This window comes from Lontra canadensis, unplaced genomic scaffold (genome assembly GCF_010015895.1).
Source record: "Lontra canadensis isolate GAN:19392208 unplaced genomic scaffold, GSC_riverotter_1.0 scaffold30, whole genome shotgun sequence".
Lineage (NCBI taxonomy): Eukaryota > Metazoa > Chordata > Mammalia > Carnivora > Mustelidae > Lontra > Lontra canadensis.
In genome coordinates this window covers 11,830,833-11,857,064 of record NW_022631024.1, presented here as the reverse complement: position 1 = coordinate 11,857,064, position 26,232 = coordinate 11,830,833, and the positions used below count along the sequence as shown (strand labels likewise).

Sequence of the window (26,232 nt, the reverse complement as noted above, 5' to 3'; positions counted from 1 at the left end):
TCAAAAGCTTGAAAAAAACTGAAACGTGAGTTTGGCTGGAGTCAAAAGAAGTAGAGGGGTAAGTAGAAGGTGGAGCTGCAGATGTAGGCAAGGTTCAGTTTTATTACAGTTTGGGAAGTAACCGAAGGATTTTAAAGACAAGTTAGAAAACAAGTTAGGTGAGAGATGGTGGCTTGGGTAGGTTCTGGAGATAAAGAAAAGGGAATGAAATCTAAAGCAAGGGGAGGGTGCATAGGATTAATTACATGGCTGTAGGTTTCACAGAAAGAAAGGAGTCGAGGATTCTAATTTGGACATTGTAATTGTTTTACAATTTTTGGTATGACATTCTCACACTTAAATGTACTTTAGTGCATCAGAGAGAAGAGGTCAGGAGACTTCTTTTTCAGTATGACCAAAACACGTACAGTACTACCGACTAGTTTTCTTTGAGGTGAATTGGGAAGAATACTCATATTTGAGTCTCGCTTTTGGTTCCTGCATTGTGACCGCAGCTTTGTGGGGTATGCGATAATATCTTACGGAGGTCCAGAGAAACTGCGATTTTCCCAGTTTTCTGTTGCTGGGTTACTGGCTGGTGAAATTGGGAGCACGCGGTAGCTCTCCGGAGCCTTGTGTTTTCTATCAGGCCATATTGCCTTTCTGGTTTTGTCCCCTTCTGTTTGTTTATTCCAAAGAGAAGAGAAGTAGTCCCCAAGGACCAGTCGCCAACAGAGGCATTGTGTTGTTAGCTCTGTGGCTTCTCCTGCCCAGCTCTAGTGTGGATTAAAGTGCCTGGTGCTTTGGTAGGAGAAGCTATGGCCATACCTGAATGTTTCAGCAAAGTCCCAAGATTCTGCTGGGATTTCTGGCACTAGGATTTAATCTTCCTTAACTAGAAATATAGATTAGTTACCTCCATACAAGTTCACTAATATATATGAAAGTTCTCCTTTTCTTTTGGAAAAGACTTGGAAGCTCCCATTTTTGCATGAGGAATTTCATCTGTCTTTGGTATAATCAACCTATATTGCAAAGTGTTTAAAAGATGTCATGGTTGCAGCTTCCTCCACTGTTCAGTTAAGTGATTTGTCGGCATCATTATGTTAGAATCTTCTGAAGGAGAAGAAATCGGGGATGCAGCATGGATTCTAGCCTTCCTGTGTTTCTACACTACCCCCTTTTTAAAATTAGGATATAAGTCTTAAATGCTGTAAAATTTCCCCCTTTAAAGTGTACACTTTTATATTCACAAGGTTGTATAACCGTCATCACTATATAATTCGAGAACATTTTTATCACTCAAAAGGAAGCCCCATACCCACATGTAGTTGCTCCTCATTCCTCCCTCCCACAGCCCCTGGCAACCATTAATCTACTGAACCTTTCATATGAATGGAGTCATACATTATGTGGCCTTTTGTGTTTGGCTTCTTTTACTTAGCATGATATTTTCAGTGTTCAAATATGTTGTAACATGTATCAGTACTTCATTCCTTTTTATGGCTGAATAATATTCCATTGTGTGGAGATAGCACATTTTGCTTATCCATTCACGAGTTGATGGAAATATGTTTTTTTCCCACTCTTTGGCCATTGTGAATAATACTGCTGTGAACATTCCTGTGCAAGTTTTTGTGTGAGCCTATGTTTTCTGCTCTTGTGGAATGGATTGCTGGGTCATGTGGTAACTCTGCTTTACATTTTATAAAGAACTTCCAACCATTTTCAAAAGTGGCTGCACAGTTTTGCATCCTCACCAGCAGTGTATAAGACCTGTCCCCTTTTTGCTTCTGCTCTCTTCAGGCTCTGTTGCTCTGGTTTGGGGTGGAAGCTCCCTTAGGCTCTAGGAGTTTCATGAGCCCTTTGTCTTGATAAATGGGAAATATTCCATTTTCCTTTTTCCACCAGGATTATTCTCCAAGCATATATGTACCAGGCCTTATATTAGACATTAGTGACAGGAAACCAAATAAGGCTTTTAGTCTTTTCCTCTCAAGGACTTCCTAATTCAGTGTTTGGAACTTATTAGATAATGGTGGGGAGAGGGAAACGCCAGAAGAAAGTAACTGCCTAGGAATTTGTGAATTTCCACAGCATGGATCCTAACTTTAGAATCTAGGGAAAGATTATCTTGGTTTTCACAGCTTCTAGGATTTCTTTTTCTTGCCCCTTCCTTTGACTCTTGCTATTCCTTGGATTTTGTTTCTAAGTTACTGCTCTTCTTTCCTTACATGTTTTCCCTGGTTACGTTCATTCACATTTACAGCTTCATCTGTCATATATATGTTGATATCTTCCAAATTTGCTCAGATCTTTCTCCTAGGCTTCAGATTTGCGTGTCACTTATATGTTGTAGTCTCTCAAACTTACTCAGACCTCATTCCTGGGCTGTCAGGTTTACATCATGATGAATCTGTTTGGGTACTCCATAGATATCTCAGGTTCACTGCGTCTGAATAATTCCTCATTTTCCCTCTACCTATTAAGCTGTTCCTATTTTTGAGTTTACAGTTTCATTCATGGCTCTCATGCAGGCCATAGAGTCTGCCCTTCTCCTTCGCTGTCCACATCCAGTCACCCAGTTGTAGCAGTTTTATTTTCTTCATATTTCTTACCTATTTCCTAAATTTTTTCACCTATCTTTCGCTGCCTTACTTCAGATTTCATCATCTTTCCCTGAGCTGTAGTCACAGCTTCCTAACTAATCTTATGTCTTGTCCATCAGATTAATCTGTGCACCTGCCAGAACAGTCTCTCTGAAGTGCTCATCTCTGAAGAACTCTGTGTAGTCTTAGCTACTGAATACACATTCTGCTGTTTCTTGTTTTAATGCCTTATCTCATGTTGTCTCTTCTACTTGCAAGAGATGAGTTTGTCTCTTTGACTCTTCTTCCAGCCATCCAGCTTCTCATCTTTGAAGATTCATCTTAGAGCGAGGAGTAATTGCAATAGTGATTGTAGACGTTTGTATATGGTTCATCATGGGCCAGACACTGTTATATGCGCATAACATGAGAATTCGTTAAATCCTCCCAACAATCCTTTGAGATAGACACCAGAATTATTCCTGTTTACAGATGTGCAAACAGAGGCACTGAAATTGTTACTTTGCCTAGGTCCCACAGTGAGTGATTAGTGAAGTTCAGATTTGAACCCAAGCAGTCTGATGCTTGATCGCTTGCTCTTTATCTCTCCTACATACCCTTTGTCAACGTACCTGATTCTCTGTGCTTCCCCCACCTCAAAAGTTAGTTATCTTCATCCTGCTTCTGTAGTAACTTGTGCATGTCCCAAAATTAATCTAAAGTCCGTAGATAGATCTGGAGCAAATTTTATTTTTAACATTTTTGATCAAGGAGGCAGCATTATAGATTAATTTCCAGCCCTCCCCCTCCCCCCATTTTTCTTAAGGAGACTAAGTTGGAAGTAATCACTTTGCATTGTCCTGATCTTAGTCATTCATCTCTGTGAAGACTTGTCTGAATATCTAGTTTTATTTAGAGATTTTTCCTTTGTGTTTCCATAGTACTTTGTTACAGAATCCTCTAGCATTGTTCTCACTCTTTATTTTTTAAAAATTTTTTATTTAAATTCAGTTTAATTAACATATACTGTATTGTTAGTTTCAGAGGTAGAATTCAGTGATTCATCAGTTGCCTACAACATTCAGTGGTCATTACATCATGTGCCTTCCTTAATGCCCGTCATCTGTTACCCCCCATCCCGTTACCCACCTCCCCTCCAGCAAACTCTCAGTTAGTTCCTGATAGTTCAAAGTCTCTTATGGTTTGCCTCCCTCTCTGTTTTCATCTTATTTTATTTTTCCTTCCCTTCCCCTATGTTCATGTTTTGTTTCTTAAATTCCATTTATGAGTGAACTCTTTATTGTGACCATTTATGTACTTATCTCCTTTTCTTGACTCCCTTGCTTGCCTGCTGGGGATAGGGAATAAGACTTACTACTTTATACTCCTCACTGCCAGCATGGAGGAGGTATTTCTGCTTGTTGAATGAACAGGGAAGTCTGCTTATACCCATATTTAGATTAGTGAGAGAAGAGGATTAAGAGGATTAAGAGGAGTGTGATGAAATGGACTTACATTGGAAATTTAAGGCAGCATATAGTAATTGTGTGGAGCAGGAAGTCTGGAGTCAGGTTACATACTTTATCCTGGCTCCACCTTTTACTAATTTTGTGACCTTAAGTAAGTCTATGCCTCAGTTTACTGATTTGTAAAACATAAATAATAATAGAATCTACCTCACAATTTTGGAAGTGATGTGTGAGAGCTTGCTAAATAAATAAGCAACCTTCTGGAATCCAGAGAATTGATTATACTACTTAAATTGTATTTTGTGAAACATTTTTCCTCTGACTGTAGAACATCATAGGCAGAATGAAGCCAATCCTGCCGCCCTACCCTCATTTTGATTCATGTAGTGATGGTTTAAAAAGAAAAGTAAAAAATGTAGAGTAGAAGGTTGTAAACAAAATGACTGGCAGTTAGCGTAGTTTTGTTAATAACAATAATAGCAATTATCATTTACTGAGGTTATGAAAGCTCCATTCAAGTGAAAGTACAAAGCACCTTTCAAAATCACGTAAAAATAATTTAGAGATTATCTGACAGTTTAGATGATCTCATTGCTGTCTTTCATTCATTAGAAGTTGAATGAGTTTGTAAATATTCTTTTTCTAAGTATTCCTATGAAGTAGAGAGGACATAGATTATGGGTATTTCCCTGCTGAGGAAACAGAGTCAGGGATACCTGACTCACTTGAAGTCATTCCATTGTTAGTCCTGAGGCAAGCTAGAGACGAGAAATTCCAGATGTGTTTACTGTTACAGTTCTAGAAACCATTTTCTATACATAATAGCATTAAAAAAAACCAGGTGGTCATAATGCCCATTCAACTCAGTCAAGCCCATTCAGTCCACTCAGTTTTATAATGGGTTTCTGCCAAAATGTTGATACTATTCAAATCTTTGTCAAAGGGAGTTCCTTGAACTTCTTAGAGTCTGAACCATGGCACAGTGATATAAGTAAAATCCGCAATAGATTTCTTTTTTCCTTCGAAGCAAAAACACAAAACTTTTTAGTTGGACTCTAGGGTACACTCCCAACCATACCTCCTTCTTCTCGAATGTGCTTGGAATAGAATTTGACAGCTGGAAGTCACTTCTTAGAGTTCAGACTCCCCATGTTAACAGATGCAGAAATAGACTGATATGTAAAACAGGTTTAAAGAGGCTTAAAGAAGTGACTTGTCCAAGGCCATGTAATTAGATCCCTGGTAATTAGGGAATTGGAATTCAGGTTTCCTGAGTGGTGCTTGGAGTAAACTGTGTTGCTTCCATTAATTGATGATGTGGTTAGCCTGAGAGCCAGGTAAGTGCAAACATAACTCTCTTGAATTCTTCTGTTTAAGCAAACTGCAAACATCAAGGAGACAATAAAAGAAAAATCTTAGGCTGTAGTGGGATACTTACCTACTGAACCAGCACTATGGATAAGGGTCCTTTTTTGGAAAATCATGGCACAACCCTTTGGGAACAAGAAAGATCCATTTGTTCATCTGTTGATTCCACGCTGAGCTCTTACTGGATGCCAGCCACATTCTACTAGAATCTGGCAGCACAGTGATTAATAAGACAGTGTCCTTAAGGAGCTTAGCGTTTAGACAAGAAAACCAACATATAAATAAATAATTATTTTTAAAAAACCCAGTGTGATTAGTTTATTCATTCATTTATTCATTTCTTCAGACTTTAACATAGCAGCCAGAGAGATCCTTTTTTAAATGTGATTTAGATCATATCACAGTCTCTGGTGGTTCTCCACTTTACTTGGAGTAAAAGAAGAGTCCTTAGAATAGCTTGTAAGGCTGTGCATGTTTGCTTCACTCTTCCAGACCTCATCCTCTACTACTTGCTTCCTCGATGAGGTCCTTGCTACTTCAACAGTGCTAGGCATGCTACCCTCACTGGGCAATGCACTTCCCTTCAGAAGTTTACATGACTGTTCTCTTACCTCCTTCAGATGTTAATTCAAACGTCAGGTTCTGGGTAAAACATTCCTTGACTACCTTACTTATAGTTGCAGCCGTGGCTCAGCACCTGGCATGCCCATCTCTCTTCCTTGTGCTGTCTTTTTCCATTGCACTTCTAATCTCCTGTATAATTTACTTCTCTGTTTTGTCTGTCTCCACATTAGAATGTGAACTCCACGAGAACAGGACTTTCTGCTTTGTTTTCTGCTGCACTCTTTGCATCTAGAATAGTGCCTTGCACATGGTAGGCTTCAATCAATATTTGTTCAATGAAAAATTCAACAAACACATAATATCTTCTATTAACAATGTGCTAGATTAATTATTTGGTGGAAGTAGTGACAAAATGCAGTGCAATGGGACTGCAGAGAAGGGAGCAGCTAACCTGGTCTGTGGGATTTGTCAGGGGGGTTTCCTGGAAGAACTGACCATTGTGAGCTGGATTTTGAAGAATCAGTAGGAGGTAGCCAGATGAAGAAGGGTGGATAGGCTTCAGATCGAGCTTGATGAGATAGACTTGCCTTTGTTTGGGCTTTGATTTTCCTTAGGATATGTTAAAATTTCAGTAAACATGCTAGGAGTGAAACTTGTTTAGTACCTGAGAAGATTTGAGCATAGATTTTAGTAGCAAAATTGTATAGTTTAGTTTCAGTATCAGTGAAACTGTTCCAAGGGCGTTGGAAATGACCACAAATTTAGTGGCTTCATAGCATCACAGCTGGGTTTCTCTACCTTGGCGTCAGTGATACTGACCTCTGTAGGGGGTAGAGTTCTTTGTCATGGGTGCTGTTCTCTGCATTGTAGGATGTTTAACAGATCCTTGGCACTTATGCACTAGATGCTAACAGTATGACAGCCAGAAATATCTCCAGACATTGCCAAATGTCCCGGGAAGCAAAATTGCCTTCCATTTGAGAACCACCATGTTAGAATCACTGCATTGTTGGGGTCTAGACATTCCTGCCTTTAACAACTTTACAGATGACAGGGAGGGGGAGTCTTAATTCAGTGACCACATTTCTGATGCTAGCTAGAATTGGATCAAGAAGTTTGAAATTGGCAGTTCTTTATACATGGTATTCATACAACTAACTGTATTGAAGGTAGAAGTGGAGTGCTTTTAAAGCAGCTGGGACCCTGCAAATTGGAGAAGAGTTCACAGAGGATGCAGTTCTTGAGTTGTACTTTGAAGAATAAGGTTTATAATGGAGAGGGGCACATCTCAAGGGGATTATCATTGCCAAAAGTGTTCATTTGGACTGTGTTCAGAGAGTTCTGGGAGTTGCCTGTTGGGAAGAAGGGGCAGATGGTAAAACTGGGTTGTAGAGAGAAAATGTGTATGAAGGCAAAGGGGTCTAGGCTGTTTTCCTGTAGTGTGTATCTTCATTTCTCTTGCTACATAACACATTACTACAAACTTAGTGTTTGCTTAAAACATTACAGATTTCCTATCTCTTAGTGGGTTGGGAGTCATGACTTCATCTGGGTTTTCTGCTGAGGGTCTCAACAGGATGATACTAAGCTGTCAGTTGGCTCCAGCCTCATCTGGAGGTTTGACTAGGGAAAGATCTCTTTCCAAGCTCCTTCAGGTTGTTGGTGGAATTCATTTCCTTGTGGCTCTGTGACTGAGGTCCTCATTTTCTTGCTGTCTGTTGACTGGAGCCACTCTCAGCTCTTACAGGCTATTCCCAGGTTCTTGCCATATATTATTCCATAATTTGGCTGTTTGCTTCTTCACGGTCAGTGGGAAAATCTCTTTTTGGTTGCCCAGGATGGCATCTTCTATAACAGAAAGTAATCAAGGGTATAACTTTCCCTACACCTCTCCCCAACACTTTTGCTGTATACTCTGTTGGCTAGGTTTTATCCACACTAAAGGGGTGGGCATGACGTAATTGCATGGCTATCAAGAGACAATTTCTGGAGCCATCTTAGAATTCCAACCGCCGTATACAGCTTTTAGCTCCTTGAAGGCAATGGCCAAGTCTTTTTTCATTTCTCGCTCAGCATTGTATCTCTGGCGCCTGGCACATAGTAAGTGCCTTATAAATATTTGTCAAATGAATGACATCAGTGAATATTTGGTAGACAGTTGAGTGCTGTTTATGGTTTCAGCTCCTATACTGGTAATTTCATGTTGGGAAGCAGTCTCGTTTCTCTGGCATTATTCATTTCTTCACTCTAGGTAAAACGATAAACATTTTTACCTGAAATATTAAAGTAAAACCTCAAATTGTTTATTATCGCAAGCGTCAATCAAATCTATTATGTCAGAGAGACAGCACCCACTGGAAAAATAATTTAGGGCTACACTGCAGCAAACTAGCAGATTTCTTTCTTTTTTTTTTATTTTTGAAGATTTTACTTATTTATTTGAGAGAGAGGGAGAGAGAGCACCGAGGGAAAGGGAGAAGCAGACTCCCCGCTGAGCAGAGCCTGATGCAGGGCACGATTCCAGGACCCCAAGATCGTGACTTCAGTTAAGGCAGACGCTTACCGGACTGAGCCACCCACGTACCCCAAACTAGCAGATTGCTTTTAACGGCCAGAAATGTTGGCATATTTGGAGTTTTGAGGGTGGTGGGTGGGTAGATTGTCTGAGGTTTCACATCTATTGATAGCTATTAAACATTTCAAAACATTTTGAAAATATTGATTGTTTTATGGTGTTATTAGTAGTCATAGTTTTTTTTTTTTTTTTAAGATTTCATTTTTAGGGGCACCTGGGTGGCTCAGTGCGTTAAGCCTCTGCCTTCGGCTTGGGTCATGATCTCAGGGTCCTGGGTTTGAACCCTGCGTTGGGCTTTCTGCTCAGCGGGGAGCCTGCTTCCCCCTCTCTCTCTCTGCCTGCCTCTCTGCCTACTTGTGATCTCTGTCTGTCAAATAAATAAATAAAATCTTTAAAAAAAAAAAGATTTCATTTTTAAGTAATCTCTACACTCAATGTGGGCCTCGAACTTCAACCCCAAGATCAAGAGTCACATGCTTTGCTGACTGAGCCAGTCAGGCATCCCTGCCATTGTTCCTCATACTAGTCATGGGAAACATCTATTGAGCAAAATTTAGATCTTGAATTGCCCATTGATAAAGTGCCATTTTGTCTTCACAAAATCAAGTATTTCTGATATCCAAGTCAATATTTCTCCACTAGACCTTGCTGTTTAGACTGGTTTTATGAGAATCCCAGTACATGCCAAGGAGTGCTAGAAGCCACAAAATAAGCATGACCCATATTCCTAGACTATCAATTTTAGTGTTATTTTCAAAGGTAAAACTTTTTTCCTGTTAAAACAAATACAGGTACAGTATATTATAGAATGGAAAATATGAATGAACTGTAAAAGTAAATTTCTTATAGCATCTTACTTTAGGTGGCTCCTCCAACCTTCTTCAAACCTTGATTTATGGTCACTCTCCTCTGCCCTTTAGGTGTGTTCGTGGACAGAGAGACACTATACTGTACCAGGCTCCCTTTAACTGGATCTTGGCAGATGGTAAGATTTGGAGACATTTCAGGTGGAGGTTAGTGGTACAAGAAAAACCAAGGGTCAGGGTCCCTTTGTCCAAAGGAGATATTTTATTATAGGAGGGAAAACCTGGTCTCCTGGTAGGTTGGTAGGGGTCTGGCTGGTCTCAGATGGCCTCAGTTACTCATCAGGAGATCTCAGCAGGATAGCTGGAATGATGGACAACTGAGCCTTTCTATAGGTCAGTTATCCCAAGGTCCTTTTTTTTTTTTTTTTTTTTAAATCTATGTCCTCCCACCCCACCCCCGCAAGCTTCTTTCAGTGATTCACATCTGTTACAAAGAAAGTGACAGCAGAAGTTTGCAAGGTCGCTTAAGGCTGAGGTTTAGAAGTTACTTTCATTACATTCTGTTGGTCAAAGTAAATCAGAGGGTGAGGCCAGATTCAAGCGGTAGGGAAATAGACTCTTCTTCTTGATAGGAGGAGCTGTAAAGACTAGCCTTTAAGAAACCCAGCATGTGGGCACCTGGGTGGCTCAGTCCTTAAGCATCTACCTTCGGCTCAGGTCATGATCCCAGGGTCCTGGGATCAAGTCCCACATCAGGCTCCCCGCTCTGTGGGAAGCCCACTTTTCCCTCTCCCACACCCCCTGCTTGTGTTCCCTCCCTCGGTGTGTGTCACTCTGTCAAATAAATAAATAAAATCTTAAAAAAAAGAAAAGAAAAAAGAAACCCACCATGTGATCATGGACAAGTTACTTAGTTCCTTTAAGCCTTAGTTTTTTAAATTTGTAAAATGGAGATGATATTAATATCTACCCCTTGGGGTGGTCGTAAGGACGAAATATGTTGTCACATGAACATACAGCTGATAGTAAGAGCTCAGTAAACATCATCTATTATTCTTCTTGAATGTCTGCCTAATGAAATCCCGGTCATCCCTGGGACCTTCTTCCTTCCTAAAGCCTCTGTAACTTGCCTTTTGGAAAACAGACTTAGTGTCTCATTTGATGGTTAGTATGTATTGCCTTATGTTAGGTTTATACATGTATACAGCGTAGCTCATCTGCTGGAGTTTGTAAGCCTCTGGAAGGTGCAGGCCAATGTTCATCTAATTTTTTGTAGGATTCCCACTGCCTAGCTCGCAATGATGTTTAGTGAATGAATCCCCCTATTATTTAAAAGAAGATACAAGCATTTCTTTTCTGTTGTTTTGAGTCTAACAAGTACTTTTCTGAAAGGAAAAATTAAACTCTCCAGCTATAGAGTCTCACTATTCACTGTTTAATGAAATTAGACATATTCACATGGAGATTTTAATTCTCGAAAGGAACAAAAAACTTAATTTTTGCTGGTCTAAAAAATAAATGAAGATTTCATGTAGAGTTATATTAGAATTAGAAAAGGATTTAAAAACAATAAAGTATGTTTTATTTTACTAGTCAATTTCAATAATTTTCAAATTCCAGGAGGTTTGAATTCTGAACTTTACTAGATCAAAAGATGTCCAAATCTTAGTAAAGGGGTCTGTTGGTTTTCATACATGAAAGATTTTGTATATAATAAAAAGCCTTTTGTTTTTCTAAGTCATGGTCATTCCTTGTTGTGCAAATGTAACACTTTTAAGAAATCCTGTATAGGAGTCAGGTCTGACTTGAAGTTGATGCTAATAACATGAAGTCGGGGTACAGTGAGTAAAGGTAAAAAAAAAAAAAAAAATCTCGCATCTGCTGTTACATGTTGTTAACTCCCTCAGCAGACGTTAAATCATTTCAAGTACAATAATAGTGTGGGAGGTAAATTAACTAACCATTAACAATCTTATAAATACACAATTAACATGCCAACATTTATATGACACATTGATGGGGCAGCAGTAATTTTTGATTGGGAGTTTGCAGACCTTGGAGAAGCCTCAGGCTGTTGCTTATTCAGACAAGTTTTCACAGATTGCAGGTAAGGGGGCTTGAAGTCTGTCTGGCAGAGGGAAGTAGGTGTATAGAGTGTTTGAAAATCTAGGAAGGGGAACTTCCTTTTAATCATTGGCTGGACGTGAGAATTTTTAGTCATGTTTAAGACCCATCTCAGGTCCTTAGGGAGTGGTCCTTAGGGAGTGAAGAAGTATAGGGAGGGCTCATTTGCTCATGCTTGGGTTATCTCAGTTATGGACTTTGTTTGCAACTGAAGTTGCATAAATCTCTAGGGGTTTTAAAAAAATGCAAGATGCTTACATGCAACTCGGAATTTAAAGTAAACCTTTCCTCTGTGGTTTCAGGTCAACAAGTAGGTGATCTCTGAAGTTTCTTTCTCTTGTAAAATTTTGTGACTTATTTTAGACAACCATTATGTGCATTGCTTATTTCTTGCTATTGTACAAATCACGGTTGCATGAGTCGAGGGAAGGCTAAGGGTCTAGTCTGCCGCGTAACACATTTCCTGTATTGTGTCTTCCATGAAGACCCATTACAGAAATTTCTCTCAGGACCCAGAACCCAGTGAACTCAACAACAGGATCTTTAAAAATCTCATTTATTACGACTGTTATAATTCTTTGTTACTTTTTGTTTGGGGAGGCCTCAGACTTATTAACTGTCTGGCTTTGGGCAAGTTTTTATTTGCTTCAGTTTTTCCTTCTGTAGAATGGGGATAAAAATATTACCTCCTCGAGTTATTTTGAAAATTACGTGAATTAATCCATCTAAAAAAGAAAGAGCAAGCCTAGCTTTTGTAATAAATAAGGTTAGTTATTGTAATTGCTTTTTGCTTCTGAGATTCTATAGTCTTCCTGTGGCAAATGTACAAGATCTTATAACATTTGTCCAGAGTTCCTTACCCTTTGCCACTTCTCTCATCTACTTTTTTACTATGTTGTATATTGTGTTTTTCTATAACCTTTTGCAAACAAAGTTTGGAGAATGTATGTGTATGAAGCTATTATTAAAAATATACTTGTATTGAGACTTGATAACATTAAAACCTACTAAAAATTTACTCCCCTGTGTAGGGCATGTTCCAAGTTAACACAGGCGAGTTACATGGTTATTAATGCACACAAATGGTCGCGTAAAGTGGTAATAACATCTAGATTGCACCTGGAACAACACTTAGCACATAGTAGGAACTTCATAAATATTTGTTGAATGAATGAATGAAGTATAAAAGGAGACCCACCCAGTACATTTAAAATGGCTGTGTCACTTTGGGATATCTCATGTCCTCCAACTCTGTGTGGATGTCCCTTTTGCTTTCATTTTTGTAAAACAAATGTCTATGCTTTGAAAGGAACCTGTAGTTAAAAAGTGGGAGAATCTGTGAAAAGTAGGACATCTTGGGGAACAGACCTCCTGGGAGCTGAAATTGTTTATCTAGGTAGCCTAAAGCTATATAAAAAGGACCAGTTATCTCCAAGTCAAGAATTGGTAACATTCAGGGAAGATGTTCAGGGCCCAAATAAACTGTATTTCTAAAAATGTAAAGTAGCATTTCTAAACCATGTTCTGTGAATCTCTCTCTCTCTCTCTCTTTTTTAAAGATCTATTATGTTTGAGAGAGATAGTGAGAGAGAGCAGGAGCGGGAAGGAAAGGGAGAAGCAGGCTTGCTGCTCAGCAGGGGCTCGACGCAGGGCTAGATCCCAGGACACTGGGATCGTGGCCTGATCCCAAGGCAGACGCTTAGCTAACTGAGCCCCTGTGAATCTCTTATACATTGATAGGTGTTATTGTAGGAAAAAATGTTTAAGGATCAGATAAATTTGGGATTTGGGATGTTTTGTGTTATGAGATTCTTCACTCTTAGAGATTCACACTATACATTAGTTATTTAAAAGCATTGGGAAATCTGTAATTAAATAGCAAGAAGAAAACTTATTTAATTTTGTTTAATGTGGCATTTCTTAGACATTTTTTAAAAATTTAAAAAATTGTAATATATAGCAAAATTGACAATTTTAGCCATTTTTAAGAGTATAGTTCAATGACATTAAGTATATTCACATTGTAGTGCAACCATCGCCACCATCAGTCTCCAGAACTTTTTCATCTTCCCAAATTTAAACATGCTTTAAAAATACTCGACATTCACCTCTCCCTCCAGCCCCTGGCATCTGCCATTCTGCTTTCTGTCTCTATGAATCTGACTATACTAGGTGCTTCATATAAGTGGAATCATATACTTTGTCTTTTTTGTGACTTACTTCATTGAGCATAATCTCCTCAGGGTTCATCCATGTTGTGGCTTGTGTCAGAATTTTCTTCCTTTGTAAGGCTGAAGAACATCCTGTTGTACGTATATACCACATTTTGTTTATCCATTCTCTGCCAGCTATTTTTAATGACTGTGTAGTATTCTGTTACTTGGATGTGTTGTGACATACTCATTACTGATGGATGTTTAGGTTATTTTCAGACTTTCAGTATAATAAATAATCCTGAGATAAATATTTTTACGTAGTTATCTCCTAAGGGAAAATCCTGCAAGTAGGGTTGCCCAGAAGGTACTCATACTTTGATAGATGATGCCACATTACCCTCTAAAAAGTCTCAATTTTAATTCATTTTTACAGTGCATGAGAGGACTCATTTCTCTGAACCCTGCCAACGTTATGTTTTAAAAATCTTTGATCTTTGCACAACTGATTAGAGAGAATAACTTGTTTTCATTTGTTTTTGGAATATCTTTGTCTTAGAAATCAAATCTACCTTCAAATGATAATTCGCTGCTCTTAAAGTGATTTTGGTTCTGAAATGTAGTGTTGGGGTAAGTTGATGGTGTCCCAACGTGACAGGTCTTTGGTTTTGTTTTGTTTTGTTTTTAAGGATTTTATTTGTTTGTTAGAAAGGCTTGATCCCAGTACCCTGGGGTCATGACTTGAGCTGAAGGCAGACACTTAACCAACTGAGCCACCCAGATGTCCCCCAAGGTGACAGTTTTGAAAGGCACATTGAAGACAGTCTCTTGTATCTGTATTAATGGAAAAGCAATCCTTTCTTTATAATCATACTATATATGACATATTCATAGATGACTTATCTCTACAACAAAATTATATAGTCTTTGGAAGTCAGACAGCAACTGTTGCTGAATTTTTGCCTTGGGTAAGATGCTTGTTGCGAGAAGGGATGTGGTGTTGTGTCTCCTTACTTTTGGAACTTACAGCCCAAGTCTTCAAATACATGTCATGGTAGGTGGAAGGCACACTTCCCAGGGCAGACTTCTTGGAATTCTCTATGAGAACTGGTATTGGATAATACTTGTTGAGTGAATCCTACAGATTCCTCATTGTATGAAGTCACAGTATACCAATAGAGAAGATATCTGTTCCTTTTGGGGATTTTGGGACCTCTGTTCTACAGGGGTAAAGTTAGGGACTTCGTATGTGCCTTCAGAAGTATTTGCCCATAACTCTTTTCTTCATAAGGGGTGATGGAGCAGATCTATTTTCCTAAAACACACACACACACACACACACACACACACACACACACACACACACATTCTGATTCTCTTGAGGGTACTCAAGTATACTTTTGTTGCTTTGCCCTTTGCCATTTGACTTGTTAGTGCCAGAACACCTAAATGTGTTGCCTCTCGCTCAAGCCCTTGTTTTTTGCAAGGGATAGTTACTCAGTATGAAATTGAAAGCATCTGTCCCTTCGCTACTGACTAGCGCCTTACTCTACTGGGGGAGACACTGGGATTGCTACGAGGATGTCGGCAGTTTTGACCATCTGTGATGTTCTGATTTTGTTACAAAACAAATATTCTCATAAGTAATTCCATGATTGTATACATCTCTTTGTGGTTTTATAAGTAATTCTTATTTTTACAGGTGAAATTTAAATGCTCCCCTGTGATTCTGTAATGTTTTTCTGATTAATACACTTAAAATGGTAGGCTGACATTAATATTTCTGAGACTTGGAGGGATCTCATTGTATTAGGAAATACACTAGGACAGTATTAGGTTCTAAACTTAAAAAAAAAGATTTGTTTATTTGTCAGAGAGAGAGCAAGCACAAGCAGGGGGAGCAGCAGGCAGAGGGAGAAGCAGGCTCCCCACTGAGCAAGGAGTCCGATGCAGACTCAGTCCCAGGACCCTGGGATCGTGGCCTGAGCCCAAGGCAGATGTTTAACTAACTGAGCCCCCCAGGCATCCCTAGGTTATAAACTTCTTGATTCAGGGGTGCCTTACCTTGGCATTTCCCATTAACCTCAGTGTAAAATAATGACTCACTAAATATATTTGAAGGAAAAAATGAAGATTAGTGTAATTCATTTGATTAGAGATGTTCCTCAGTTAAACTTTCTCTTAATCTCAGTATCTTTATTTTAAGATCTACCAAGTGATGTCAGTAGACTGTTACTAGACAAAAATTTTTAAAAACCTCTGTTGGTTATAATGATTTATTAGCTAGATTTCCCACTATGTTCCATTTCTAGAAGAAACAAATGACAAGAAAATCTAGTGTTGTAGGTCTTTCTAAAAATAAAACTTTCTGGGACTGTTCTGGGGACATAATCATTCCAGCTTTCATGTTCCTTGCATCTCATAATGATTTTAGAGGAGGAGAAAGGTGACCCAGGTGACATGCAGAGTCCTCTGTCAGAAAGGAAGCACACATTATTTTACGTGCTGTGCACTTACTAAAGAAGGATGAATATTGATATATTTTAGGATTATTTTAAATAAGAATTGAAAGCTGAAGTTAGCAGTGATTATTTTTACCATCATCTTTGTTATTATTAATTGCAGCCAATATTTAATTATGTGTCAGGTTCTCTTTTGAGCACTTTCCCTACATTATCTTATATATCCTCTCATTCCTGGAATTCCGTTTCATTAATGAAGAAAGAAAACAGGCTCAAAGAGGTTAAGGTTATTTTTTTTTTTTTAAGATTTTATTTATTTATTTGACAGGGAGAGCTCGCAAGTAGACAGAGAGGCAGGCAGAGAGAGAGGGGGGAAGCAGGCTCCCTCCTGAGCAGAGAGCCCGACGTAGGGCTCGATCCCAGGACCCTGGGATCATGACCTGAGCCGAAAGCAGAGGCCTTAACTCACTGAGCCACCCAGGCGCCCCGGTTAAGGTTATTTTGACTGAAATCACATAGCCAGCAAGTGGTAGGGTGAGGATTTGAACCCAGTTTGACCTGTAGGTCCTTATCCTGACCAGTGTCCTCTAATACAGTAGCCCCCCCCTCATCTGCAGGGGGTGCACTCCAAGACTTGCAGTTGATGCCTGAAACCATGGATGGTACCAAACCCTATGTGTACTATTGTTTCTCCTACACATACCTAGCTACGATAAAATTTAATTTTCGAATTAGACACAGTAAGAGATTAACAATGATAATAAAACAGAACAGTTACAACAATATACTGGAATAAAAGTTATGTGAATGTAGTCTCTCAGAATATCTTACTATACCACGATCAGTGTTCTTGTGATGATGTGAGGTGATAAAATGCCTACATGATGAGAAAAAGTGAGGTGAATAACATAGGTATTGTGACATAGCATTAGGCTGCTAATCTATTTTCTTAAAGATTTTATTTATTTGACAGAGAGCACAAGCAAGGGGGAGGGTTAGAGGGAGAGGAAGAAGCAAGTTCCCCACTGAGAGGGGAACCCAATTCGGGACTTGATCCCAGGACCCTGGGATCAGGACCTGAGCCAAAAACAGACAATCTACTGAGCCACCCAGGCTCCCCTAGGCTACTATTATTGACCTGATGATACATCAGAAGGAGAATCATCTGCTGTTGGACCTCTGTTGATCACGAGTAACTGAAATTGCAGAAAATGAAACCACAGATGAGGGGAGACTGCCATATTTTCTTTTTTGAATATTCCCATTAAATTGAGGAGGTACCTCAGTTTCCAGAATAAACATCATATTGTTTCCAGAATAAACATCATTTTAGTTTCAGCAGGATTAAGGAAGCAGTTCTTACGTTGAGGTTTCTAAGAAACTAATTTGGTAGTAGAGAAGTTTGATTAATAAAGTTTATTTTAAAATGCTAGGACACCGGGTGGCTCAGTCAGTTACACATCCTACTGTTAATATCGGCTCAGGCCTTTGTCTCAGGGTCCTGAGATCGAGCCCTATATGAGGCTCTGCACTGGGCGTGGAGCCTGCTTGAGATTCTCTCTCTCCCTCTGCCCCACCCTTCCCCTCTTAAATGAAATGAAATAAAATAAAAGCATAATACTATCTTAAACCAGAAGAAAGGAAAATGTATTTATTGAACAAAATTATTTTGGTGGTTCATTTTTTATTAATTCCTAGTAACTGAAGTATTGTCTGTGTTCTTTTAGTTACCTCACTGCCATATGACAAAGGGGGAAATGTAAACGGAAGAAGTACAGGTTCACACTTTTGCACATAATTTGAGGAAAATACAACTTATTCCCCCATGACCTTATAAAGTAATGAGGAGACTGAATGGAGTTGAAGGGAGAAAGAAAGGAAAATTTATTGTTTTTTTAACAGTAATTATGTGCTTTGAGTGGCCTAAGGAGTCACTATTACTTGTTTTGCAAGAGAGGAAGCCATCCTCTCTGATACCATGGAGATCTCATTGACTAGAGCTGTAGCCCCTAGTGCTTATAAGGATTTCCTTTCAGCCTAGATTTAATCCTCGTAAGCTCCTAGGTACAGCGATAAATGTTGATTTTCAAGGTACCATTTTACTAATTTGAATTTGTTTGAAAAATGATTCCGTCATTTTCTTCCTCATTCTTAAATATTGCTGTGTACATCATGTTTCCAGGGAGGTGAGCACGTGAAACAATATGAAGAGGAGAAAATAGCCTTTTAAGGAAATTGGCCCACAGAAAGGATGGCCTTCTTGGACAATCCAACTATCATTCTAGCTCATATTCGACAGTCACATGTGACCAGTGATGACACAGGAATGTGTGAGATGGTTCTCATTGATCATGATGTTGACCTAGAGAAGATTCATCCTCCTTCAATGCCTGGAGACAGTGGGTCAGAAATTCAGGGAAGCAATGGTGAGACTCAGGGCTATGTGTATGCCCAGTCAGTCGATATTACCTCAAGTTGGGACTTTGGTATTAGAAGACGCTCAAATACAGGTAAACATTGCCTTTTAGTCATGTCTTCTGAACTTTAAATCAGTCAATAATCTTACAGAACAATGCATAATGTTGGAATAGGCTTAGGGGGGAAAGTTTCTGTGTATTAACAGGAACATGATTAAACAACATCTCCCTCTCTCTAAATGGAGAGTGCCTCTGGAATGATGCTACTAGAAGGAAGTAGAAGACGAACAGATGAAAAAGGTGACTCAGAGAAGCATGTTGGATGTTCTGTTTCTAAAACGTCCTCATGTAGAAAGGGAAGTAGACTTATTTTGAGTATCTTCACAGAGCAACATTAGTCCCAGTGGGTAGACTACCTGGTGGCAGTTTTCAGGTTGACAAAATAAAGAACCTTTAATTCAGAGAGCTGACCAGCCAAGGAGTGCTGCTGCTGGAGCCTTTTCTTGGCCCTGGAGGGACTGGGGGGAGCTGGGCGGGGGATTGGAGGTAAACACCTGAATATTTGTTAGGACTGCTGTTAATAGGAATTCCTACACTGGGTGTGAGACTAGAAAAGATGCCCCTGTTTTTAGTATATTATCTTTATTAAGTTGCTCTCTACCCTTTGATCTTTGTGGCTTGAAAATGCTAAACTTTGATACGTACATATTCAGTCATTAGCTTTTAAAAGCTTATCATTACCTATTTTCTAGCTTATGTGTTTTGGAAACCTTTCAAGGCGAATGTGATGAACTAAGGCCTTTACTTAGATAAATTATTTAGAATATGTAATGTAGTTCTAATATGACAGGGTGTGCTAGGAGGTGATTTTTATTACATAATCAGAAAATAAAATCTCTGCTAATCAGTAGCGGTAACCTGCTAACTTCCAGGAAAAGTAATGACAGGAGATGTGGTAGAACATTGAAAATATTTGCATGTTTATATTTGTGGTCCAAATGTAAAATGCACATAAAGGAGTACCGCAGGATACAATATACAATGCAAGGCATGTTAAGGTTTTGGTTCAGAATTCAGCATTCTGTGACATCTCCAAAGAATAATTTGCTCTCATGATGATAATAATTAATAGCATTTCCCAGTATCTCAAGGAACTTTTATCAAAATAGGGTTTGAGTGAAGGTTTGAATATAATTTAGAACCATTGATTCTCAGTTCTCTAGTTGAAACTGACTTCCTTGCAAGTTATTGAGATGATATCTTATATGACAGGTTGAATGGATTTCAGTAGGAGAATGCTGCTGAATTGAGAGTTTTATGATTATATTACTTTGGCTGTACCCTTCACATTTATTAATTGCAATTGAATGTATTTTCCTTCAATGGCGTTTGGTTCGAATGTGACATTGTCAGAATGCTTTTGCTGGCACAGTTTACATTTATGGCAAGATTAGTTTCAGTGTTTCCCTACCACAATGCTAAGGTGAGCGTATATGATTTTCTACATTGCAAGAGGTTGAAAGAGAAATTTACTTATTTATTTTTTGTTACCATTGTGCTAGGAAAGGAAGTTGAAGATTAGCCAGAGGAAACTAATCTCAAGAAATGGTATCAGTTATGACTTTCTTTTCCATTGTGGTTTCCATATGCAGTTGTTAATATATGCTAAACAGTATTTCTTTAAAAGATCAGTTCTCTGATTTTTGGAGGTTGATCGGCCAGTGGTAATATAATCTCACAAATGCATGATTTTAGGTGATGCTTTTGTTATTGTTGTTGGAATTTCTTAAGATAGCACTTAGATGCTAATAATTACAATTGTGGTGTGTCCTAGTGACCAAAGAATTTACTTTTTAATCCTTTCAGCATATCTTAAAATTTTGTATAAGAAAAATTATTCTTTTTAAGATTTGACTAATGTTACAAAGATACAAATCATTTATTTTACTACCTATAAACTGTTTCAGCCCACTGAAGAAAAGCTATGCTAATTTATATAGCTTTGACATTTTATAATTTTCATGATTTTTAGATAAAGGATTTTATATTTAAAACTTTAATAGTCTAGTCTGAGTTCATTTATCTTTAATTTTTGAAACGGGTAGAGTAATTCATAACAGTAATTTTATTCCTGTAATGTAATATTCACTTCAGTTCATTTGTGCATTAAAATTCCTTTAAGACCGTTATTAATGATTTATATAATGAAATGTCATATTAATCACAGAAGTTTTCACATTTTATTATTCTCTTCCATGTTAATACTATCTTTATGATCTCTATTAATGTTTTATATCCTCTAATTTCAATTATAAATCAAGAATATTTTTGTGTTTTTGTTGGTATTTGCTTTTCAGGGGTGCCACCTTTAAAATTTTATGACTTTTTCCCTACATATGCAATATAAAACATCTTTATTCATATAAAGGTAGTTAATTATGTCTTTGTTTATAGTAAACTTTCATTGACAAACTTATAGTTATAATATTTCTTTTCAAGCTCAAAGATTAGAACGACTCCGAAAAGAGAGACAAAACCAGATCAAATGCAAAAATATTCAGTGGAAAGAAAGAAATTCTAAGCAATCAGGTAAATGGCAATAATTTTAATTGTTAATTTGAGATTTATATATTTAGTTTATATTATTAAGTAAGAGCTTTTATTTTTTAATTCATCTTTTTAAATCCTCTGAGCAGATACCTCTTGTGTTTTGAGCTTTGAATGCTTTCACTTGGGTGCCTTGGACCTTTGACGCCATGTGTTCTTTAGGTCTTGTGTTTTTGGTCACTCTTCATTCTGGGTCATAGGAATTGGTGTGTGCAAGGCACATTTTGTACAAACTCTCATGCCAGTACCTTGTTCTTAGCGCCAAGGAATACCTGTGGTTTGGGTGGGCCTCTGGGTTATAGATTCCTCCTGGCAGTTCCAGCCTAGACTTTCCCTTGCCTCATTAGTGGCCACAATAATAATCAGCATATGTGCTGATTCTTTTCCTTTAGTTTAACAAGAACTATGGTGCTGGTATTATCAGCATTTGTGGTTTATGTTCTTATGGTATATGTATTAAAAAGCTGGCCATATTACATATTTTCAAATCTTCAATCTCAACAAGAAGAGAAAATTAAAAACAAAACAAAACAAAATGCTATTGAAGTTTTTCCTAATGTTTATATCATGTGTCCTAGATTTTCTCTTTTTTTTCTCCTTTTAAAGAAATGTCTGCACTTTGTCTTCTATGTCCTTCAGCACCTACTACCACGCTGGCACGTAATAGATGTCCAATTAATTTTCGTTGACTGACTCCTTTGCTACATACTACTTATAAAACTAACAATATTAATGACTGTTACATTAACATCAGCACCTACCTAGTGCTGTTCTAAGCACTTTATACACATTACCTCCGGTGTAGTGATCTTACAAGGTATAGCTATTGCTATTGTTAACAGATGAGACAGAAACTCCGAGAGCTTTAACTTGCTGAAGTGATAAGCCCAGAAAGTGGTAGTGCAGTAGAGCCATATTGTGTATCTAGCTCTATCTGCAGCTAAAGACCAATCTCTTTCTGAGAAAGAAACTATATAAAGTGGTTTTTGCTTTTTCCTGCTGTGGTTGTAAACCACAATGGGTGTGCTCAATGGGTGTGATTTTCTTAATGAAATGACAACTGTATAGAACCAGAAATCTGATTCACTTCTTTCTTACGTCTCATTTCCACAACTTCCTATAGTTCTCCTTGAATATCTATTTAGTTTTGCTCTTGATACTTTAAAAATCTCTCTAGGCTGGCCTTTTCTGTTGATCCAGTTAATACTTCTCTCTTGTATTTATCACAACTGAAAACCTTTATATTGTTTATCTTGTCCGCTTCCTTCAAATTTTTCATGTATCTAATGCCTTTTCTATTCATCTTTTCTTAATGAATATAGAGCTGGTTTATCTAAACTCATCTCTCCAGTTACCCTTTGTTTTGCCTTCTTCACTTCCTTAAGACAATTACAAATAAATAGGATGAGTAGAGCACCTCAGATCTAACTGCATTAATCCCCTTTACCACCGTGGCAAGTTCTTCAACTTAAATTTTGATACATCTCCCACTTACTCCTTAAAGTCTAATCCACTTTAACTTCTGTTCAGTGTTTCACAGAATGTGCTAGAGAAATAAATGGCCTCCTTTTTGCTTTCATTTGGAGCCATACTGTTCATTATTTGTGTATACTTCTCTCTTCCTCAGTTTCCATCCCTCTTATTTCCGTCTCTCACAGATTTCAGTAATTGACCCTGTGATCTTACTGCTGGAAAAGCTCCTTCTTAATATACTTGTCCACCCTTCGAGATGTTGACCTTGAACCAGCCCAGTGAACCTCATCAATGCACAGAGGAATGGTTTTGAATTCTTTGTTCAGCTGGGTTCCATCATTACCACAGGTTGGCACTCTTGGTGTCCTGAAATGTGTTAGAAAAGTGGAGTCAGCAGCAGTGCAATAAACACTGTTTTCATGCCACTCTGTTTTCATGCAAGTCTCAAGCACATACTCTGTTTTGTCAAGAAATGCCACAGCCAGATCCTTTCGATCTTCATTGGGAATTTTGGTTAGATAATCGTTTATTCATTCTCTCATTCTTTTTCTGCTCTTTACATTTCGTTAAAAATTTTTAAACCTGGGATGCCTGGGTGGCTGAGTTGGTTAAGCATCTGCCTTCGGTTTAGATCATGATCCCAGCGTCCTGGGATAGAGTCCCACATCGGGCTCCTTGCTCAGGAGGGAGCCTACTTCTCCCTCTGCCTCTGCCTGCCACTCTGTCTGCCTGTGCTCACTCTCTCTGACAAATAAATAAATAAAATCTTAAAAAATTTTTTTTTTAAAAATCTGTTCTTATTTTTTATTTTATTCCCTACTAGAAAAATCATTATTATGAATGTGATGACCTCCCCTGCAATGTTTTTCTGCATCCCGTCCATCCTTTAAGATATAGCAGAAATGCAGTCTTTTCATAGAAAGTTGGAAGGGATCCGAGAAGCTGTCTGGTCCATACCCTGAAGTTCTCTATGAACTTACTGAGATCACATGATAAAGGGAATATCTTAGAGTAAGATCCTTGTAGTATTTCTGTAGCCACAGCTGGATGGGTGAATGTGAAGGTGGTCGTTGGAAGACAGCTTTGTCAGGAACAATGTCAAATCAAGCCCTGGCATATATATATATATATATATATATATACATATATATATACTCACATATGTGTGTGTATGTGTGTGTGTGTGTCTGTACACACACACACATAAATATGTATATAAAATCTTAAAATATATATATTTTTAGGTATATGTATAATATATATTTATATATATTTTAAGATTTTATTTATTTTTTAAGTAATCTCTACATCCAATGTGGGACTTGAACTCATGACCCCAAGATCAAGAGTTGCTTGCTCTTCTGACTGAGCCAGCCCAGTGCCCCAAGCCTCGGTATTTTTAATTTTATTGTTTTGAAATTGTGTTGGTATATTCTTTGCAAAATTTATTATTACTCTTATTCATTGAGTCATTTAACAAGTGTTTCTTCCATACCTTCTGTGTGCATAGTAATTCTGTGCTAGGTGTTGGGGATTACGTGATTCCTGCCCTCAAGAAATCTGGTCTAGTGAGAAGAAAAAGCGATTTACACAAGAAGTTAAGTAGTAACTCAAGAACAGTGTAGTGTGTATATCAGTTATTTATGATATTCCTGAAGTTTTCTTTGTGTATCCTCTAGTATTGGTTTCTTAAACCAGCAGTTCCTAGAAACGGTGAATGTAAAAATCAGAAATGCATCCAAAAGCGTATGTTATAATGGTTTCCATGTAAATTTCTAGCTTTACCTGTGGAATTCCTAATTCAAAAGATAAAGATCAGGGTCCATAAATCTATATTTTTCAGAAGCTCCCTGGGTGTTTCTTATGAGTAACCAGTGCTGGGGATCACGGGCATATTAAGTATGCCAGCCCATAAGTTTGCTTCCTCTTCATGCAAATCCAGCAACTTAGCTGTTAATACTTCTGTATTATATGTGAGAAAACTGTAACCCAGAGGCTAAGTAACTTTTTTAAGTTACTTACAAGTAGTAAGTGGCAAAGCCAGAATTCTTCTTCTGGCCAGTCCTACCCCAGACACTGTAGTCTTTCTACTCACTTCCATTCTGCCATACTGTTGGCAGAAGAGAGCTGCTCCTGGACTCTGGGTGTGAGGAGGCTTTGTGTTCCCTTACTCCTTTCCTCCTCTGTGTCAACGGTGGCTAGGGTTTAGGAAGGTTGCCAAGGCCTCTATATTAAAAGAAAATTTCGGGGTGCCTGGGTGGCTCAGTGGGTTAGGCCGCTGCCTTCGGCTCAGGTCATGATCTCGGAGTCCTGGGATCGAGCCCCGCATCGGGCTCTCTGCTCAGCAGGGAGCCTGCTTCCTCCTGTCTCTCTGCCTGCCTCTCTGCCTGCTTGTGATCTCTCTGTCAAATGAATAAATAAAATCTTTAAAAAAATAAAAATAAAAATAAATAAAAGAAAATTTCATTACAGGATATCTGAAAGAAAATATAAAAATGAAAACAAGCAACCAATATTCTCACATTCAGAGGAACTGCTGTTGTTAACATTTTGATACATTTTTTTCTAGATTCTATTTACATAGGTATATATATTTTAAATAGTCTAAACATACCTCTTATGATCTTTTTTGTATGTACAAATAGTACATAAATGCAACGTTTTGTCTTGTCACCGTATTGTCCCTGCACTTTTACATTTCTTATTAAGGTAATTTCCAGATGTTTTGTATTTTGTGCTATCCTTACAATTAACGTCTTCTTCCCCATAACTTTTGTTATTGCTCTTGTGAAGAAATCTGTTGTCTTTATCTATTTGTTTTGTATCCAGCCACTCACTGAATCCTTACTAGTTCTAATATACATTCCATATTCCTGAATGCTACTGTAGGTGCTTTCTTATAAGCCTGATGATAATTAAATTTCTAGACTATTGTTTTTTCAGTTCTCTCTGTGTTGGGGACTCCCAACTGATTCTGTTGTTCAGAACCCTTCAGCTGCCAATGACATAGAGCAAGTGAAGTTGAAGAGCATCTTGAAGTTGAGCAACTCAGGAGGTACAGCTGTGTCTTATGAATGGCTTGGAACCAGGGAGGAAGGGCTCTCATTACCAGCCCCCATCTCATTTCTGCTTTTTTGTGCTCATTTCCTCTCTCCTTCCTCCCTCTCTTCTGCCTCCCTATCCTGGCAGCTCTTTCTTTCTTTTTTTTTTTTTCTTTTCTTTTCTTTCCTTTTCTTTTCTTTTTTCTTTCTTTCTTATTAACATAAAATGTATTATTTGCCCCGGGGGTATAGGTCTGTGAATCATCAGGCTTACACATTTCACAGCACTCACCATAGCACACATCCTCCCCAATGTCCATAACCCAGCAAGCCTATCCTTATTCCCCATCCCCCAGCAACCCTCAATTTTTTTCCTGAGATTAAGAATCTCTTATAGTTTGTCTCCCTCTCAATCCCATCTTACTTCATTTTTTCCCTCCCTAGCACCCAAGACCCCCCGCCCTGCCTCTCAAATTCTTCATATCAGAGAGATCATAAGATAATTGTTTTTCTCTGATTGACTTACTTTAGTCCACATAATACCCTCTAGTTCATCCACATCATTGCAAATGGCAAGATTTGGGGTTTTTTGATGGCTGCATAGTA

General features: G+C 38.2%; 1 protein-coding gene across 7 annotated transcripts in view; it reads left to right on the top strand.

Annotated features, from left to right (window-relative positions):
• The window catches only part of MAPKAP1 (MAPK associated protein 1), a 243,423-nt gene that overhangs the window by 9,989 nt on the left and 207,202 nt on the right, over positions 1-26,232 (top strand). For 3 of the 7 annotated variants that reach the window (XM_032865872.1, XM_032865869.1, XM_032865870.1), the window contains exons 1-2: positions 18,340-18,598; positions 21,005-21,094. In XM_032865872.1, the coding sequence (XP_032721763.1) occupies positions 18,340-18,598; positions 21,005-21,094 (349 nt within the window). Of the gene's footprint in view, positions 1-9,463; positions 9,529-18,270; positions 18,599-20,067; positions 20,114-21,004; positions 21,095-26,232 lie in introns of those variants that run through there. The other 4 variants (XM_032865866.1, XM_032865868.1, XM_032865865.1 and 1 more) reach the window with 3 other exon arrangements.